We start from the raw sequence: 20,399 nt of genomic DNA, 5'->3' as shown, positions 1-20,399 counted from the left end.
GTGTTCCTTACTCTCACAGCCTCCCACTGGGAAGTGTTATCATCTTTATTTAACATGTGAAGAGAGTGAAAAACAAGAAGTTGCAGTGACCCTGCAAGTTATACTATTAAAAAAAGAAAAGAAAACTGAAGAGAAAATAGGATTTAGAGCCTTTGCATCACTTTTTCTACGTTCAGTATTCTAGAAATTTGTTGGTGCATTACTTTGCAAAGGATAAATAATTCTTCATGAGACAGTTATGAGGGTAGATACCGGGAAAAGAGGACACCAGAGCAGTAAAGTAACTTGTTCAAGGTTGCATCACAGGTCAACAATGCAATAATGTTAAGTAGCCTTTGTTAGTTTTTTTGTTTGTTTTGTTTTGTTTTTTGGTGACACTCTGTCTCACTGTGTCACCCTCAGTAGAGTACTGTGGCATCACAGCTCACAGCAACCTCAAACTCTTGGGCTTAAGCGATTCTCTTGCCTCAGCCTCCCAAGTAGCTGGGACTACAGGTGCCGGCTACAATACCCGGCAATTTTTTGTTATAGTTGTCATTGTTGTTTTAGCTGACCCGGGTGGGTTTGAACCCCCCACCCTCAGTGTATGTGGCCTAACCACTGAGCTATAAGCGCCAAGCCCATGTTAGTCTTTGAAATTCTGACATGCAGCTTGCTTTTTGCGTCTTCACTAATCCTTGGCTGTATTTCTTTTCAGACTAATGTTGCCTTATTAGGATATGGTGTATCATGACTAGTAACTCCAGTGAATTATATGAATGCCATAATAAAGTGTCTGTCTTTCACACAAGTCCCTCCCAGGGGCATATTCAAGCAAAGGAAATGGTCTCTAAAATCATGCCTGACAAAACAGTTCCCCTTGGCCCCTGAGCCCGATGGTCAGGGGCATGATCTCCTTCTCTCCCTCTCAAGTGCCAGCAGTCATAATTTAATACCTTCCCCTCCTCTAAATGACAGCATTATCTTGAGTAATAATCACAAAGTAAAATGAATAATAATGGCCAAGAAAGAAATGCAGACTGAAAATTTTCTTCCATCAAATTTCGTATAAATTTATGCCACTAAAAAGTAAAATGCTATAGTACAATGAAAGGAAAAACCCACAACTATCTATTAAATAGTTTTCTTTAATCCAGCTAACACTTTGAACTTTGAGCCTTGATTATTTTTTAACATACTACTATATGTAAATAATTGTCTGGTAAACAAGTGAGGTTTAATAAAACCAAATGAAAAGGCACAATTTAGGCAGCTACTGATTGTGTCACTGATGTTACGTTTTCTTGATTCATCTTTTAGTTGTGAAGCAAAACAATTCTATGAAGAATACATTTCAAGTTTTTAAATATTAAAAGTCAGAATATTTTATATATGAATTGAAATTTATACTTACCAACCCAAAATAATAAAACTCATGCTTCTCTGTTTTGCTAAAGCATTAAAAATTCTTAGAGGGGTCTTGTGGCATGAATGGAAGTAGCTAGTCTTGGCAAAACTGTGCTGTCTTTGTTTATTTCAAATACTCATATGCCATATTCTGTAAAAATGCAGAATATATGTAGTGCAACAGGGGTTGGAGACACTGTGTCCAAAGCAAGCTCAGATAGCTCTGAATCAGAGCAAAAGTGTGTAGCTGAGGCTTTGAGAGTGTGCACTCGAGTGGCCTGAGGAGGGAATTGAGAGTTGTGGCAGACTGTAAAACTGGAAATTTTCTGAATCAGTTTACACATAAAATATGTTTGTCAAAGGGTAAACAGCGGAATGTGCTAATGTGAAGACTATATACATATTACCAAATCTTAACAGTGAGGGCAGCAATTTTTTAGAATTTAGATCAACAAAAGATTTTTATAAGAAAGGAGAATTTTATCACTTATTTTGCTTAGAACTGCTAATACAGTGGCAGTAGTTGGATGGACATTTATTTTTATTAACGTTTTAAAATTTGGTACGAATGGACTTGCTTAGCTCCTGCCTGGAGGCAGACAGCTCCCGGGCCCCACTGTTGGTGCCTCACCACTCCCTCCAGACTTAGGCCTGCCCATCTGCATCTCTGGGGCTTCCTGTGTTTTTCTAACCTTTCCGTAGCTCCCAAGGCCCTGCAAAAATCACTCCTTCCTTTGAAAATTTTTCATGTCTCAGAGGATTCCTGGATTTTTCCCTTTTCTATACAGAGGGGAAATCCCTCTGTATTATAGGCCAGCCCTGGGGAACCTAGTGCTAGCCCAGCTCTGAGTCCCTGCTCTCTGCGGTTCCTCCCTTTGCTCTCCTTCCCTGCCCTGAAGAACACACAGCCTGCGCCCTCCCTCCACCCCGGCCCCGGAGACCTGGCTCGGAGGTGTGCACACTGTGTACATTCTTCGGTTCTGGCCCTTACTCAGTCCAGGGAAGGGAATCTCTGCCTGATCATGCTGCCCTGGGTGGGGAGTGGTGGGAAGCCAGGGAACTTCATGTCTCAGGCACCCCTGTGGGGACCTAGACCTTTAAAAACACTTATGTCTGCTCTCTCACTAAGCTCTCTGCTTGTCCTAGGCTCCCTGGGTACTTAGAGGCATGACTCCAGGGTTCACAGCCTTGACCTGTCAGAGGGCACACCCAGCCAGGTGGGCACCTGAGCTATTTGGCTCTGGCTGATATTAGGATCTTAACAGCAGGGTCAGGGAACAGGGCCACGCTCGAGGTGTCTCCTGGCTGTAAATGAAGCCCGATCCTATCATGAACAAGAGATTGCCTTTCTGCCTAGCAATGAGAATGGCATTTAAAATTCAATATCAGAAAAGATATTGACGAGATTAAGGGCCTGGAGGAATTGATTTATGAGGAAAGACCCAAGGAATTAAATATGTATAGCCTGGTGTAATAGGATATTAGGCTGTGAACACAATTTCATTTCTATGATCCAGTGTCCCTGTTATCAGTCATCTGAATGGTAGTGTTCTCTCCAGGAGATGTTTCTCCCCCCCAGGGGTCACCAGGCTTGAGGCAGAGAGGGAGGCACTGGGATTGATACACTGGGTCACAGGCTTGGTTACCCTCATACCCGGGCGCAAATTGAAGTGCGGTTTCATCCCCAGGTGGAAGCAGATGGCATTTTAAACTAGGATAGATCTGGAGTAGTCCTATCACTCCTTGTGACAAGAAAATTCAAGCTAGCTCCATTCCATCTTTTTCTTTCCAGGGAGAAAAGTGAACATGTAGGTACCAGGAGGTAAATTATCATCCTTCCCCTGAGATAGGTTTCTCTCCTTTGTCAGAAATGCTGCTGGATGGTTTGCCTTCAGGCAAAGCCTTGCTCTGAGGTTGTGATGATGTGCATTTGACTGTTTGTGTCTCAAACTTTGCCTGACGATCAGGGGTTAGCTTAGGATCACAGTGTTAGATATAAATAGACACAGGCAGACTTCATCAGCAGGACCTGAGGCTTACATCCCTCAACAGCTGGAACCAAAACAGGATGGAGGACTTGCAGGGTCTGAGAGTCCTGGGAGAAGTGGAGAAGCAGGAAGCTGTGTGTGTGGCCGACAGGATCCCACCAAGGGGAAAAGTATTAAGAAGTGTATCCTTCCATCTCAGGACCTAGCAGCAGGACAGATCAGCCAGAGCTGGCCGCAGGTGGGGCTTAGATTGCAGGCTGAAATACTGGGAGAAATCAGCTTGGAGTCAGGACACACAAGAAGATGAATCTGGATGCTGTCATGGGCATTGCCATGTGGACCAGATGTTAAAAGGACTGCTGGGATCAGCCCACACAGACACAGTCACACCTACCTTGGCCTTTGGTGAGAATTCCCTGGGCCTCATTTCCTTAGGTGATTATTCCACTAGCCTCAAAGGCATAGGCCACCAACTAGGACATCTGACTTACATTAAAGTTATAGAGATGGAATGACATTTATTAAAATTGAATCAAATGAGTAAAACTACATTGAATTTAAATTATACACTACGTGAGTTCAGATATTTTCCAGGCCTTTATCAAAAATATTCAGTGGCAGCCCAGCGCCTATGGCTCAAGTGGCTAAGGCACCAGCCACATACACTTGAGCTGGTGGGTTTGAATCCAGCCTGGGCCCGCCAAACAACAATGAAGGCTGCAACCAAAAAATAGCTGGGCATTTTGGCAGGTGCCAGTAGTCCCAGCTACTTGGGAGGCAGAGACAGGAGAATCTTTTGAGCTCAGGAGTTGGAGGTTGCTGTGAGCTGTGATGCCACAACACTCTACCCAGGGCAACAGCTTGAGGCTCTGTCTCAAAAAAAAAAATAATTATATATATATGTATATATATGTGTGTGTGTGTGTGTGTGTGTGTATTCAGTGGCTCGTTTCCAGTAAGTAGAATAAGGTGTTATTCCGAATGGACCTCCTGAGTCCTTTCTCCTGACCCCTAAAACTCCTAAACTGACCAACCCCCAAAGCCTCCTACACTCATTATTGTCATTATTACAGTATTTTGTGATGCCTTAAATGAATTAGAATGTGCATAGTAGCATCCTCGTGACCCAGCATTTTGAGGACAGGGTGCTTAATGTTGTTTTCCTCTGTATCCTTCATGATACCCAGCCCAGCACTGTGCCCGCAGGAGAAGCTCAGTGTTGACAGAAGGCATGAATGATTACATATTAGCATATTTAGAAGAAAAAAGAGCCAAGCCCAGGGGAAATTCCTGAGACAAAAGAAAGAGGAAGAGGAGAGAGAGAAAGAGAGAGAGGATGAATGTTAGTGTCAGTATCTATCCACCTGACCTACCACTAGCCGAAATTTAGAAAGGATACTTACTCTACCACCACAGAAGACATGAGACAGGTATTCTATTTAGGGGTCCTCTGTTTTGTGCCAACCATCACCACCTTCTATCTCCCAGCTCCCCCAACATCCTATCAGAGATTCCTAAGTTATCAATTATGTGAACATCAGCTTATAATGAGATGTTGCTGGTATATTTCATATAGGGTATGTGCACTGTTGACTGTTGTATGTTTTCTGATGAAATCTATTTTTTTTTTTTTGAGACTGGGTCTTGGTCTATTGCCTAGGCTAAAGTACAGCTGTGTCACCGTAGCCCACTATAACCTCAAACTCGTGCGCTTAAGTAATTTTTCTGCCTCAGCCTCTTGAGTAGCTGGGACTATAGGCACACATCACCATGCTTGGCTAATTTTTCTATTTTTTTGTAGAGAAGAGTCTTTCTATGTTGCTCAGACTGGTCTTAAACTCCTGGCCTCATGTGATCCTCCTGCCTTGGCTTCCCAAAGTGCTGGTATTACAGGCATGACTCACCACTCCTGAACATGAAATAAATCTTATATAATCTGTTAACTATATAAAAATTTCATCTTGGTAGAAAAATTATGAAATTTAAGAAAAAAGATAAGGAAAGGGTTACAGCTTTTAAAGGCAAGTTAGACTCACCACACTGCTCACAGAAGTATACACAAAAGCATGTCTTCCACAACCTCACTCACAAGCGGAAGTGATGAGTACCCTGGTAGAAGTGGTTGGTAGGAGGATTTTAAGTTAGCATGTTCTAATTTCAATTTCAAATTGACAGTACGGTGTGGTTGCCAGGGTAGAAACCATGGATTGAGGCAGGAAAATTGAACTGTGCAAGTGGTAGGTCTCTCCCAGACAGTGTGACCTTGCATACGTGACTTAACCTCTGATTCTCTCATCTGTAAAAATGGAAATGTGACCTCACTTATTCTGGGGCTGCAAATAACATTTGTAATGCTCTTTGAATTTGTCAGAAAGAAAGACCCATTACATCCTGAAGTCTCCGTCCCCAAAGAGCATTACAAATGATCCTATTAAATCAGTGGCCTGGCAATATCAAGATGTGTCAGGTACAGCATTTATTTACATGCTTATTGTCCACCACAGTGTTTCCACTTGATTGGCATATGGGTAATTGTCTGATTGGAACACACTCAATTGTAACCACCAAAGAATGTAACAGTGCATCTGTTTAATGCCATACTCTCAAATGTTAAATTAAAATTATGCTGTAGTCAGCCAATCCAACCAAGTGAACTTCTGTAATTGAGGCACTTTGGTACTTAAAAATTCAAACTAGAAAGAATTATATAGAGTCTCATAAATTTCAAGTGAAAGGAACCAGAAAGGCTGACTTAAATTATCTAGTTTTGAACAATCTCCATTTTTATAGGGCATCTAGTCAAATGAAGAATGGCAGTTTTGAATCACCACTGTTTTGAATACATAAATATTAGATTATAAGTTTATATCCTATAAACGAAAGGAAGCATTAATTTTGTAGAATGCAGAAAACAGTCTTAGGGTGTTGCTCTTATTATTCTGCCAGTTGTGATTTTGTTCATTTTTTGGTGGGGCCTGGGGAAATAAATTACATAATTATAAATTCCTTGCTTGGATTTCCTTAGCCCTTTAAGAAACATTCCTTTTCAGATTAAAAAGATATCTGTAACTGTCAAGTAATGAATTAAAATGCCTTAAATGGAACTGCTGTTTACCTCAGAAAGTTTTATGTATGTCTGGAATTACTCAGCGAAAGATACAGAGTTTTTTTGGTTTGGTTTTGTGAAATTTTTTGGAATTTTTATTAGATCATGGTTCAACCCCATAGAAATGTAGAAATAAGCTGGGCCTGATGGCTCATACCCATACTCTCAGCACTTTGAAAAGCCAAGGAGGAAAGATCGCTTGAGGCCAGGAGTTCCAAACAAGCCTGGGCAAAAAAATTAAAAATTAGCCAGGTATTGGTGCTACATGCCTGTAACTCTCAGCCGTTCAGGAGGCTGAGGTGAATAGATTACCTAAGCCTAGGAATTTGAGGCTACACTGAGCTAGGATCACAGCACTGCTCTCTAGCCTCAGGGACAGACCTAGACTCTATCTCTTAAAAAACAAAAAAAAATGTCCAGGCACAGTGGCTTATAGCTGTAATCCTAACACTCCGGGAGTCTTATATGGGGTGATTGCTTGAGCTCAGGAGTTCAAGGCCAGCCTGAGAAAGAGTGAGACCCAGTCTCTACTAGGAAAAAAAAAAAAAAAACACTAGCTGAGGGTGGGGGGTGTTGCCTATAGCCCCAGCAACTTGGGAGGCTGAGGCAAGAGGATCACTTAAGGCCATGAGTTTGAGATTGCTATGAGTTATGATGAGGATGCCAGGGCACTGTACCCAGGGCAGCAATGAGACTCTGTCTCAAAAAAAGAAGCAGCCAAATAAAACAAAGAAGTAGGGAAACGAGAGAGCAAACATTCATTCCTCTCTTCACTCATTCAGCACCTGCTGTGTGTAGAAATAACTTACTCATGGCCCCTACTGTTGGGAGATGTAGTTTAGTTGAGGAGATACATACAAAATGTGATATATCATGTTAACTGTTTGGGGAGCATAGAAGGTAGATGAATTCACTTTGCTTGAATGACTAGAGGATGTCTTTATTGAGGGAAAACCCAAGGCTACTGCGTATAATAGGTAGGTTCTGCCCTGGTCAAGGGCACTGGGCTAAAAAGTGGAGTGAAATCAAGCCCCCACTGCACTGATCAACCATGCACCCTGGTGAGTTGTGTCTACCTGGAGGGTGTGGCTCTTCTTAATTTCACAAAGGGTCATGTCATATGGGTCAATGTTGGGCTGAAAACAACAATTGAGTTAGGGCTTAATGAATGAGTAGGAATCTGCCAGGCAGAATTCTGGAGGGTGAGCTTGTTGTAAGTCATGAAAGGGCCTGGAGTGTCTGGGGAAGGGTGAGAAGTTCCATAGTTTGTATTTTTATCTGTAGCAGGTAGGGAACTAACTGTTTTTTAAGAATGGGAGCACATTAATCTTTGGGCAGCAAACTCTGAGAAGTGCAGGGGTGATGTTAAGGAGGGATGGGCAGAATCCAGAGGAGAGGAGATGGTAACCTTGACTGTGAGAGTAAAGGGGGCATGCAGAAAAGGTGGAGGGAGAGACAAAGAGGTGGTGAGGGTGATGCAAGGGCCAGGGCTGACTTCAGAGGTTTAACTCTGGATATCGGGGAAAGAGGTTTAATAATGTGTGTGTTGGCAGGAAGGGGTGCTAATAGGACAGGTGGAAACACGGCAAGTCAAGGATCTCGTGGGTAGTAAGAGGGGGGAAGAGCTATGAAGTCAGCTTTGAAAAGCTTCAGTACATGAGACGCAGTGGAAGCCAGGGACATGAATAGGATCACCAGGAGAAAGTACACGTTGAGAAGAAAGAACCTGAATCCCAGCTGGCAATCAGAAAAGCCCGATGACTGCAGTGAGAACGGTTTGAGTACAGTACCAGGGACTGAAGTCACATTGTAGTAGACGGGAGATTAAGCATTAAAGGAGACAGGGGTTTTCATCCCCAGTTACCCATTAGAATTACCTGTGAAGGTTCAAAAAAAATTATTAACTCCTGGGTCCCTCCTCTTGGTGTTTTGGGACCAGAAATCAGTATATATTTTTGAAAAGCTCCCAGGTAATAGTAGTGGACAACCAGAATTAAGTACTGTAATTCTTGACTATTCTTGTAAGAAGTGTAAATAAACCCTGATAGCTAGCAAGCAGATAATGACAAGCTTAAAATAGGGTATCAGAGAAATATAAAAACTTTTAAAGATGAAAAGTCTTTATATTCTGTTAGACTTAAAAATTATAAAGCTGAATAATAATGATTTCAGTGTAGCCGTGGGGCCAAGCAGCTATTGTATGCCATTGGTGGGTAGGTAGACTAATGCAGCCCTCCTGCCAGAATAGCTCTGCCTTGACCCAAGAGTTCTACCACCAGATATGCATCCCAGGGAAATTCGCCCACAGGGCCATAGGCAGCATACACTAGCATATTCCATCATAAAGAGGCTTGTAAAGAGTGGGAAGAATTGGAGCTAGCCTGACTGGTCTTCACTGGGATAATGAAATGAATTAGGCAAAATTGGGAGAGCATACCCCACAGAATATTATGCAACCATCAGAATCATAGATTAGATATAGAAAATGTTAGCATGGATGGATCTTAAAAAGTTAAGATTTATTAAAAACACAATAAATAGCAAGAAATAAACAATATCACTTACATAAAAGTAAATACAAAACAACTATATAATATACATAATATATATATATTTTTTAATTCTTTTTTTTTTAAGAGAGTCTCACAATGTCATCCTTGGTACAGTGCCATGGTGTCCCAGCTCATAGCAACCTCAAACTCTTGGGCTTAAGCAATTCTCTTGCCTCAGCCTCCCAAGTAGCAGGGACTACAGGCACCCGCCACAACGCCCCACTATTTTTTGTTGCAGTGTCATTGTTGTTTAGCTGGCCCAGGCCAGGTTTGAACCTGCCACCCTCAGTGTATATGGCTAGTACCATAACCACTGTGCTATGGGCATTGAGCAGATATATATCCTTTTTTAAAAGAAAAATGTATTCCAAATACAAATCTAGATGACACTAACCATTAAAATGATTGTCTGCACTTCAGAAGAACAGGGAACCTTGATGAGAAAGAAGATGTTTCACTTAAAAAGTGTGATTCGGGCCAGGCATGGTGGCTCATGCCTGTAATCCCAGCACTTGGGAGGCCTACACAGGTGGATTGCCTAAGATCACAGGTTCAAGACCAACCTGAGCCAGAGTAAGACCTCATCTCCAAAAAATAGCCAGGCGTTGTGGTGGGCCCTGTTAGTCTCAGTTACTTGGGAGGCTTAGGCAAGAGAATCACTTGAGCCCAAGAGTTTGAGGTTGCTGTGAGCTATGACGCCATAGCACTCTACTGAGGGCAATAAAGTCAGACTCTTGTCTCAAAAAAATAAAAAAGAGTATGATTCCAAGGAAGGAAGAGATAGGATAAAGGCTTAAATGGGAGGTGGGGCCTAGAGAAGGGGGGAGTGTGTGTGTAATGGAAGAGTTGTAAATGTATAGATGAGGTGCCAGGCTCCTCCCCTTATGTAATCACATCACTGGTAGTAACAGCAGAGAGCTTGTCTAAGCAATATTCCTTTCTTTGTCTTTCCACAAACTCAAGTCCGTTTGATTTTTTTCTCATTCCACAGCAGTGTGTGCTTGCTACAGGTCTATCAGAAAATTGGTGAGCAAACCTAACAGAACAGATCCATAACCCCATCCACCTAGAGACAGCAACCAGATCTTTTTCTATGAATATGTTGCAAATTAAATGAAACCTGTTTGTAACCTGAACCTTTTTTTTTCCCTGCTGAGGAGTGTATTGTGTGTCTGGAGACATTTGTGCAACTTTGTTTTTAATGGCTGCATAGTGTCCTGTTATACAGATAATACCATTATTCATGTCCAGTGCCCTTCTTCTGGACATCAGTTCTAAATTTTACCACCTCAATGCCATGGTGAATAAACACAAGCTACCTACCTTTGAAGAGAATTGCCTATCCTTCACTTGGCTCATTTTAAAAGGAGGTTCGAAGCTTGGACTTGCAATATCTAATGAAGTAAAACTTTACTTGGCATCAGCCAAATTGGAGACTGGGGCCAGTCATGAATGACAGTGAAGGAATAGGGCCATTCTCCACTGTTCAGACATAGTATAGATACTTGTCATTGTGCCAGAGGACAATATGGGCTCTCTGGTTTCTATACTTTAGTCAGTGATGCGCATTTAACTCACAGAGACTGTTCAAGGAGCCAGTGTGGAACATGTGGGTCATCTCCCAAGTAATTACGTTACAGGCATGGGTGGACGAGGAGGCACTCAGCTTTTAGAAAATTACAAAGAGGCCGGGCATGGTGGCTCATGCCCCTAATCCTAGCACTCTGGGAGGCCAAGGCAGGCAGATTGCTCAAGCTTAGAACTTTGAGACCAGCCTGAGTAAGGGTGAAACCCCATCTCTACTAAAAATAGAAAAACTAGCTGAGCATTGTAGTGGGTGCTTATAGTCCCATCTACTCAGGAGGCTGAGGCAAGAGGATTACTTAAGCCCAAGAGTTTGAGGTTGCTATGAGCTACGACGCCATGGGTGGCACAGTGAGACTGTCTCAAAAAAAAAAAAAAAACAAACAAACAAAGAAAAGAAAATTACAAAGAAATCACCATTCATACTAGGGGACCATAATAGGTTCTTAAATTCATACCAGAATGGAGCACAGCACACACCAGCCCTAAGGCAAAGCACAGTGTGTTTTTCTGAGTACTGCCTAGCCCCCAAAGACTTCCCCCAAACTAGAAGGTTGCATTTACTCCTTTCGTTTCCAAGAGAAATCCATTGCCCAGTGTGTCTTCAGGTTTTGATAGTGACTGACCAAGCCCCTCTGTAGCCAGCTTGCCAAGGCCTGAAGGAGCAGCCTGGATATTGGAGACAGACCCCTTCCTGGCAGGAATACTCTAGGGCAGCATTTGTTATGTGTGGTAGCAGAAGAAATGCACTTTTGTCTTTTCAAACTAGTCCTTAGTTGTCAAGGAGCTTTGAAAAGACAAAGGTGTTTTCAGGGTCTGTTTCGAAGCTGTTGAATGTATTCTCCAACCTATGTATATCTATGTATATATTAACATATAGCCATGTCCCAAAGAATGAGTGCTGGGCAGCAGTCTGGCAGACAAGGTAAGCCTTCCCATGAGTTACAGCTGATAGTGCAAGGAAAGCTCAAGGCTTAGAAAAATCCCTTCAGTGGCCCTGCTTAAAAATAGCAGTGCAGGCCATAGCTTAGTGTTTTGACAGCTTATATCAGCAGTTTTCTCAGCTGATATATTGATTGCAGTTTGGACTTCAGTCCTGCTGATCTAATAAAACATCACCGTCATAACAGAGAAAGTAAAAGGATCTTTTGTGGTCCTAGCCACTTGGTGAAGTAGATTTACTATCTATAACATGCAAAATAAAGTGACTCTGGACAAGTTCACTAATTACACTTTATAATTTAATTTCCTCATCTATCAATATATTGTTTATTAACACTATTCTGCATATGTTTACAAATATGCATTTGTTGAAAGGCATGCAATGGTGCCTTCATGAATACTAAAACGGGTTTTATACATCAGTATCACAAACAACCTACTAGCACACCGAAGACTGCAATGCCCCCTACACTAAGTGGGGAAAATGCCTAGTCAGCTGAAGTCTGGACCAACCTTTAAGACATGTAAACATCTTTTCATTGTAATTTTGAATGGGTATTCTGTGTATTTTAAAATCCCCCTTATGCTGTCCTTTATTTTACAGCAATTGCTAACCATCCAGGAGGAGTTAAACAACAAAAAGTCAGAACTGGAACAAGCAAAGGAAGAGCAGTCCCACACACAAGCGTTACTGAAAGTCCTCCAGGAACAAGTAAGTGAATGAAACAGCTGACTGATGAACCAAATCAAACCCTTGATACACACCTCCCTCGTGCGTCACCCACGCAAACGTTACTGAAGGTCATCTGCAGTACAATTAGCCTGCACCCTGGCAAAGCTCCTGGCACCTTTGCTATGTAGGGTATAACCTCATAGCCAGCATCGCTCGCTGGCTGTCCTCAGTCCTGTACCTATTTAGCCTGCCCAAGCCCACCAGCATTGTAGGAAATTTCCTTCCAGAAGACAAATGGATTTTGATGAAGTTTTATAATATTGGCAGTGCAGATACACTTCAAAATAAGCAGAAAGTTTCCTGTTAAGTCCAGCAGTGGGGAAATGTGTGGTATAACCCAGGGTCCTCTTGCAGACATGTGAACAAGGAAGACTGATGCATAACAGTGGTAAAATAATATCTGCCCTGTGCATCAGAGCACTTATCCAACCGTGGTGAGCAACAGACCTTTTCTATGATGTTCGTAAATCTGATCATTTCATTCTAGCTTTTTTTATATATGAAAGTGTGGCTTGACATTGATAACTGGATCGGAAAGTATTGTCTTACAGCAGGGCAAGATCGATCACTCAGCAGGCGGCAGAGTGAAATCTAAGCGCACTGTCTACATTGGAGGAGCCTGGAGAGCTCTTGAAATGCCTTCCTATTTCTGGCCTTCACTTGCTGCCAACAATATAATGAATGGTAATTAGGAGAGAAAAAAATCACATTCAACCCTCTGTGGGTTATTAAATGTAGGTTGTTTTAAATTTTTCATTCACACATAGTAGTTTACAAGAATGTTATTTATATAGGATAATTTCAAAGGTGACATTTTAGAAAGTAAGAAATAGGGAGAGTGTGACCCTAGTCAGCTGAGTCTAAGCCACTTTGCAAGTGATTCTTATTATTTTAATGGTTTGGGAATCAAGAAAATATCTTTTTAGTTATTTTCCCCTAAAAATGTAATTGATTTGTGAGGGAAAAGTGAAGATGGTAGAAAGTTTATAGTCTTTTTTTAACTTTGGAGAAATTTTAAAACTACTGATTACGTGATTTACACACACTCAGTGCCTTACACTAAGGCTAAATCTGTATGATTTCAGATGTTAGATTGAACTGAAAAATCTAGTTGACTAAATTCACAATTACCTTCTGTCTAGGACACATGAAATCATTGTCCTTTCCACTTTTAGGTTATTAAAAGACTCCCGGGAAAATGGAGCTGAGTTTGGACCATATCTGCTCCTGATCAAAACTGCTATAGCTCTGAGCTTTTGTTGTTTTCTTCTCTCCCTCCCTCTGACTTTTTCTTTTAGGTAGCTTTAACTGGAGTTAGGAGGAGTGAAATTCTCTTTTCTCTAAATGACTCAAATCCTTTATTTTGATTTGGAGTCCAAATCCCAGTCATAAAGATAAATTCTGAGTTTTGCAAAAAGTATTGATATATTCTTATGGCATGCATTTTTAAAGAGCAAAGCACACACACAGGCATTGGTGAAACATCACATTTCACTTTCCATTACTTTAAAGAAAAAAACGGAGAACGTGAAGAGGATTCAAAAGAACTAAAATCATTAAGGACCTAGAAAATACGACTGAGAAGGAAGCATTTTTAAATAGCAGTACTAATTGAAGTGGGATGGCTTTTTCCAAGCAAAAGCTCCATAACAGCCAAATGTATCTGCGGTGCCATTGCCACTGCCCAGCTATTTGCCCGAGAGCCAGGTAGCTGCTGCTCCTAGTGGTTCTTGCAAAGCGGGTAGGCAAGGTACGGGTTCATTCCATTGCCCTGCAGCTACCGCCACACACAGAAACATACGCTGAAACCACACCGGTCACTTCCATGAGCATTGCCCTAGGAGGCTTTCTTCGGATTTGTGTGGAGTAACTACACGTGAAAGCACTGATTCGGTTGCCTGCATAGATACGGCAACTTGCAAACACTGCAGAGTTTAATAGCAGGGAAAGACAGACCCTTCTCTGAAGATGTGGTATTTTGCTATTCAAAGCCCCTGTCACTTGCTGGGAATCCTGACAGGAAGGGAGAGGTCCTGAGGCAGACCCTTCCCACCATTAGACTCCACTGCTTCAGGGAAGGCCAGATGGTTCCTCCACTCCCCTCTGGGGAAGGCAGGATCATTCCCTCAGCTCTCTAGCCTTCCCGTTTCCTGAGACCAGCTTCTCTAGGTCTCTACAGCTCCACAGTGTCCTCCCTTTCATCTACTTTACAACGATGGTAGCTGCCTACATCTGGAGCTTGTCCACAAGCCTCAGTCTCATCAGCCCCTCCTGGGAAGAGCAGCAGTGGGAGGAGGGAAGAACAAGGAGCAGGCTAGGGAGTGCCAAGCAGCAGCTGGCCTGGAGCTCAGCCGCCAGGAGAGGGGCTGCAGGTGATGGGGCTGTCTCCGGGCCTGGCAGGAGAGAGCAGGGAGGAAGTGGGAAGGGAGTAAATGGGCAGATAAAGATGAGGGCAGAGTTAGAGGACGACCTGGAGTAGGAAGAGAGGAGGGCAATGGGCACATTTACGTTGGTAAACATGTAAAGGTAGAACCTCCAACAAAGAATAAGATCTGAGCTAACCCGGCTCTAACACTTGGAGCACAGGCCACATGACCTCAGTGTGGGGTGGGGGTGGTATGGGGCGGGGTGGGGAGAAGGTCCCATGAGAAGGAAGAAGATGGGGAGCTCCCACGTAAGAAACCTTAAGCTAGGAAAAGGTGGAGGTTACCTTGTGGTAATGGATGGAATTCCCATTTGCCATGTGTAGAATCATCAGTGATGTAGCCCTGAAGAACCGTGGGTGTAGTTTTTCCCTAAAGTGGGGATGATGTGGAAATGGGTCAGAGTGTCTTTTGTCCCTAATCAGCTGCCTGTCATAAATTTCTTTTCTTTTCTTCTTTTTTTTTTTTTACAGTTTTTGGCCAGGGCTGGGTTTGAACCCACCACCTCCGGTATATGGGGCTGACACCCTACTCCCGTGAGCCACAGGCACCGCCCCGTCCTCAATTTCTTCATGTCACAGTTCTTTGTAAAAAACTCTCTCTTGGCATGGAGAGGCTATGACTTTCTTGCTGAGAGTTTAAGACTTAAAAAAACTAAAGCTTTTATTTTAATATGTACAAAATAGCCAGAAAGAACCAATATTCTGAAACCAATGCATTGTTGGCGTGTGTACAGTTATTTTCTTTCAAACTTTACGTATTTATTCCCCACCACAAGTACTTTATTTTAGGCATAAAAAACATGATAAAGGAGATGCTGCTTCCTAAGTGTGACAAGTCAGGAAGGAATACTGGCAAACAGCTGCGAGGCTAGCTTACCCTTTTCCTTTGCTCTCTGCTTCCAGATTTCTGTTTTGAGTTAGCATAGGATAAAATGCCAATTAAATGTTTCCCAAATTTTCCTAAAAAAGTGATTATTCTTAAGCCTTCTGAGAGGGAGGAGAATTTTAAATATTCACTGTTAAAAACTTTATTTAAGTAATAGCTTTTCTTCTAATTCTTCAGTGGTTAAAGTGATGTTTTCCCAATTCTTCCTCTGCCTAGGAAGCAACCATCTTCTCCTTTTAGGCCTCCAGAGAAATCAGTCATTCAAATATGTTCTCAAGGAGGACATGTATAGTAGCATTGCAGCATGTTAAAAATAGCTGAAAATGTATCACTCACGAATAATCGTTAGTATAACATCATTTAGCTGGTGGCAACTTGCAAACACTGCAGGGTTTAAATTAATAGCAATCTGACTAGGAAATGAAATCATTTATTATTCTTAAGAACCAATTTTATACATTTTATGCCTATGGAACTGCTTTCTAATCTTATTATTTAAAAAATAATGACCAAGACCCATTTATTTTTTGCCAGCCATCAGGCTTCATAAAATATTGGTCTCAAACTGGCTTCAATAAGGCTCATTAGAAATATGTGCTCCATCTGTTTTACCTCATTGGACGTTTTATAAAATGCAACCTCAGATAAATCAGTTAACAAGATAGTAGCAGCCTTCACTGATTTTTGTTTTGTTTCTCGCTCTCTCTCTCTCTCTTTTTTTTTTCTTTAATTTGCAGTTAAAAGGCAACAAGGAATTGGTGGAGACCAATGGCCACAGCCATGAGGATGCAAATGTAGGTACCACAATCCTGGCATTTCTTTTCTTGCTTGATGTTGGTTGTGATGTGTTTACATTGGTAAACATGGAAAGGTAGAATGGGGGATTGTGACATGTTATTTGCCACATAAAAGAAATCAGAAGCTCTGCCGCTCAGTAGCTTAAGATTATTATATACGATTTGGCAGAACAACGTGGTTGATAGGCACTGCTGTCGTTAACTTCATTTGTCAAATGTCAATTTAGAGGTATTTGAGCTAATCACCACCATCAAAAATTCTAATCTCAATGAGTTTGTTTGAATCCTTTATATTCCCAGAGCTATAAATTGGTGATACATTGGGGGAGGCAAATGGAATGAGGCTCAATAGGGTAATAGGTAGTATATTTCATTTTTATTTGTTATGTTTACCTGCTAACGACTAATATACTGAAAAGATCTCAGAGCCACTCCCTGCTCTCAGAATAGCTCTTGAAAGTATGCCTCTCTTTTGTTACTCACCAGAACAGTAGCATGCTGCGTGTGGTGGTACAGGAGCCCCATTGGCACCCTGACTTCTTCTCTTAATGTTCCTTGAATCAAGTATTCTTTGTGCTTTGAAAGTTTTTTAGTTTCAGGTGGAATATTTTACCGTGTAGATCATTGTCTCTGCATGTTTGATGGTTTTGTTTTTGTCTTTTTTCAATCTGTTTGATACCCGTACGTATTTGATTATTCTCATCACAGAAAATGCTTACCAAGCAGTTCCTTTCACATAACACAGAATTAGACATGGTAATGAATGCCTGATTACACCAGAGCTAGGAGAAATTATATATTTCATGTTCACTCTTGTTTTAATTATATACAACAGACAGCCTAATATTCAAAGTACCAAAAAAAAGTCCCTCTTAATCATTACTGTTTCTACCCAACAGATATTTAACATATGGTGCTTAGTGAGGACCAACTGTGTTCATGGTGCACCATGATATTCTAGGGAGGTAGGGATGGGGGTTACAAGAAATAGAGGACTTGCCATCTGCCCTCAAGGAACTTATGACTGAGTTGAGGAATTAAGAAACAAGATGATAGACAGGATGTGATAAGTGTACACGAAAGAGAGGCAGCTGTGATGTGATGTACTTTGAAATCCAGACTTGCTGCTTATTAAGTGTGTCAGCTTGACAAGATACTTAACCTCTCTGAGCTTTATTTTTCTCATTTATAAAAAGGATGACAAAGCCTACCTCAGAAACTTATGATATTGCAATGAGTAAAGGTGTTATTTTTATGATTTCTTTGTGCTGGGTAATCAAGAAAGGCTTCCTGGATCCATGGTACTAGGGTTTCACTTTGAAGATTGGATAGGATTGAGAAAGTATAGAGCGAGAGCATGAAGCTATTGCGGCAGAGCCTACTGGGCAGTACTGTGACAGACACAGAGATTGTGTTCCCTCTCCAACACCACCTGACCCGCAGCCTTACCCTGAATCTCTGTCTTCCAGGGGCACACCACTGCTGCATTATCGACCCAAATATTCATGTCCACTCCACACACGGCCAGTCCCTCTGTGCCTTTCAAGGATGAAGGGGCCATGTGCCTCAATGTCCTGGTCTATAAAATGGGAATGATACTTCCTACCATTCTTTCTTGAAGGCTTATTATGAAAAGCAAATGATCTGGAAGCACTTTGCAACTCTGAGGTTCAATCTGAGTAGATGTTTTAAATTGAATTAAATTAGGCGACACATGTCAAGTATTCAACTCATAGGCCCTTTTTCGAGAAATGTTAAAAGTCATTTATTGTTCAGTGAAAAACATAAAGGGAGATGATCTCTGAGGGGTTTTGTCCCTTCTAAAGGAAAGCTTCTAACTTTTTAAGATACCTCTCTAGAGCTCATGATTTAGGCTTTCAACTCAAAGATAGGTCTGTAGGGAGATGAGGTTCCAGCCATGCAAGATGTAGGAGCAGCTCCTTGACGCAGAGTTGGGAGACACCTGTGAAGTGGCAGAGCGCGGCAATCCTTGCCAGCTAGCCTGCGGGTGGCCATCTCCCTGGCCCAGCAGAGGCTAACTGTTACAGTCACCGCCTGTTTTGTCAGGGGTCTCCTAGTTGATAAATTATTCACTTGTTCTTCTGTTTTCTGCCTGAATTTTTTCTCCTTCTGGCAGTTTCCCTTGTACCTCCACTAGGGTTACATGAAAGAAAAGGAAAAAAAATCAATTATTTTGGCCATGCTTTAGGAGCTCTAGCAAAATACTTTGAGAAGATATTTTTAAATGTCTGAAATGAAGTCTCCATCTCATCAGAAGTCTCCATTAACCCTGTGGTGGCCAAAAGAGTTGAGGCTTTCAAACCAGACCAAGAGTTTGAATCCATTCTGATCATGAATAGCCTTGTGACCCAGGCAAATTCTGTGACCTTTGTGAACTTCACCTTCCTCATTTGTAGTGTACTAAGTAAAACCGTGCACATAAACACCTGGCTGAGGGTACATACTCAAACAACTATTAATTCCATTTCATGCATCCATAGAATTTATTATAGCAGACAGGGCTTTTGCAGGATGAATATTAATGCAAACCACAAGGTTTTAAGCATTGGGCCCAGAGGCTACTGGCTCAGACATATAGATTATTATTCGTTATCATATGCACATCTGGAGGCAAGAATTTTATGCATTATCATTTGTTAATAATAATTATATGGTGAACTGGTACCAGCTTAGCTGAGTATTCTTGTGAGAGTTGAAAAAATTTTTTTATAAAGCTAGTGTATCTTATTATAAAAGTTTTTTGTTTGTTTGTTTGTTTGTTTGCAGTTTTTGGCTGGGGCTGGGTTTGAACCCACATATGGGCCAGCGCCCTACTCCTTTGAGCCACAGGTGCTGCCCTATAAAAGTTTTTTAAAAGCATATGAAGCTTGCAACTTATAGAAAAGAATATAGAGGTAGAGGCAAGGAAGAATAACTTTTAGCATTTCATTACTGAAGGTAACCACTGTTAACATTTTATTTTAATTTTATCCAGGAGAAAAAACCATCAATAAATGAAAAAATAAGTAGTATCATATTGTCTTTGGTTTTGTACCTTTTGGATTTCTCATTATATCATAAGTACTTTTCTTATCACCAAATGTTCCTCAAAGACATGATTTTTAATGGCTGTATAATGTAGATATGAAGTAACTAAACCACGTGCCTTTGTGTTAGGCATTTAACTTTTCATTTTTCCTATAATAATGCCGTAATTAACATGCCTGTAAATCTTGGTATCATTTTTCATATTTGTATCTGGAGGATTCTGTACATTTAATAGTTGTGTCATGAAGTCTGGCAAGGAGTTTCAGATTTCTGAAATCGCTGGGCATTCACAATGTCAGTGTGGGCATTCACTCTTACAGTGTCCGTTAGTCGTCCTAAAGGGGTCCACTAAAAATACCTAGAATAAATTCATTCTTTTTTCATAGTCTCTGGAGTCACTTAGCTTATGTCCTATTACAATTTTCTATTGTTTTTGTATATTACTGAGCACCAACAGCATCTGACCAACGCCTTATTCAGCATTCTTGAGATCTCAAAACAGATATACCCTTAAAAAGCCCAGCCCTTGTCCTCATATCTCAAGATCACCTGTGAGGTCATGTCCATGAGAAAAGTTTTCTGAAGGCTAATTTAAAACTCGTAAGGCCAGAAACTGAAGTCACCTGCAAAGGCCTTGTTCTCCAAGAGAACTCACACAAATCCAGCTCATACTTGCTGATTTTAAACAGCTTTTTCTTTGTATTTGGAACTGGATAGACTAATGACAGATGGACAGCCCAGCCCCTTAAGTGTACCCACATTTAAAACAAGCCTTTATCTCAGTTCCTTTAAGGATTTCAGTTATTCCAGACCTGATTTCCTTTCCTAGAAAGCAAAGCTATAAATTTTCTTTTCATCTCTGTCTCTGAGCTGTCTTCTCAGTCTCTAGGACTACTGAATAACTAGCTGGTCCCTGGTAATTATGTATAACAGATGTCAGCATCTTAAATTT

At 41.4% G+C, this 20,399-nt stretch overlaps 1 protein-coding gene across 2 annotated transcripts in view; it reads left to right on the top strand.

The window, feature by feature from the left end:
- Positions 1–20,399, top strand: part of ENOX1 (ecto-NOX disulfide-thiol exchanger 1) — a 272,529-nt gene that overhangs the window by 200,096 nt on the left and 52,034 nt on the right. Inside the window, exons 11-12 of one of the 2 annotated variants that reach the window (XM_012805530.2) lie at positions 12,163–12,270; positions 16,340–16,396. In XM_012805530.2, the coding sequence (XP_012660984.1) occupies positions 12,163–12,270; positions 16,340–16,396 (165 nt within the window). The remainder of the gene's footprint in view (positions 1–12,162; positions 12,271–16,339; positions 16,397–20,399) is intronic. The other variant, XM_023513593.1, reaches the window with a different exon arrangement.

The sequence above is a fragment of the Otolemur garnettii genome, unplaced genomic scaffold, assembly GCF_000181295.1.
Source record: "Otolemur garnettii isolate 467f Iridium unplaced genomic scaffold, OtoGar3 scaffold00043, whole genome shotgun sequence".
Classification (NCBI taxonomy): Eukaryota; Metazoa; Chordata; class Mammalia; order Primates; family Galagidae; genus Otolemur; species Otolemur garnettii.
The sequence above is the reverse complement of the archived record's forward strand: the minus strand, read 5'-3'. Positions and strand labels throughout refer to the sequence as shown.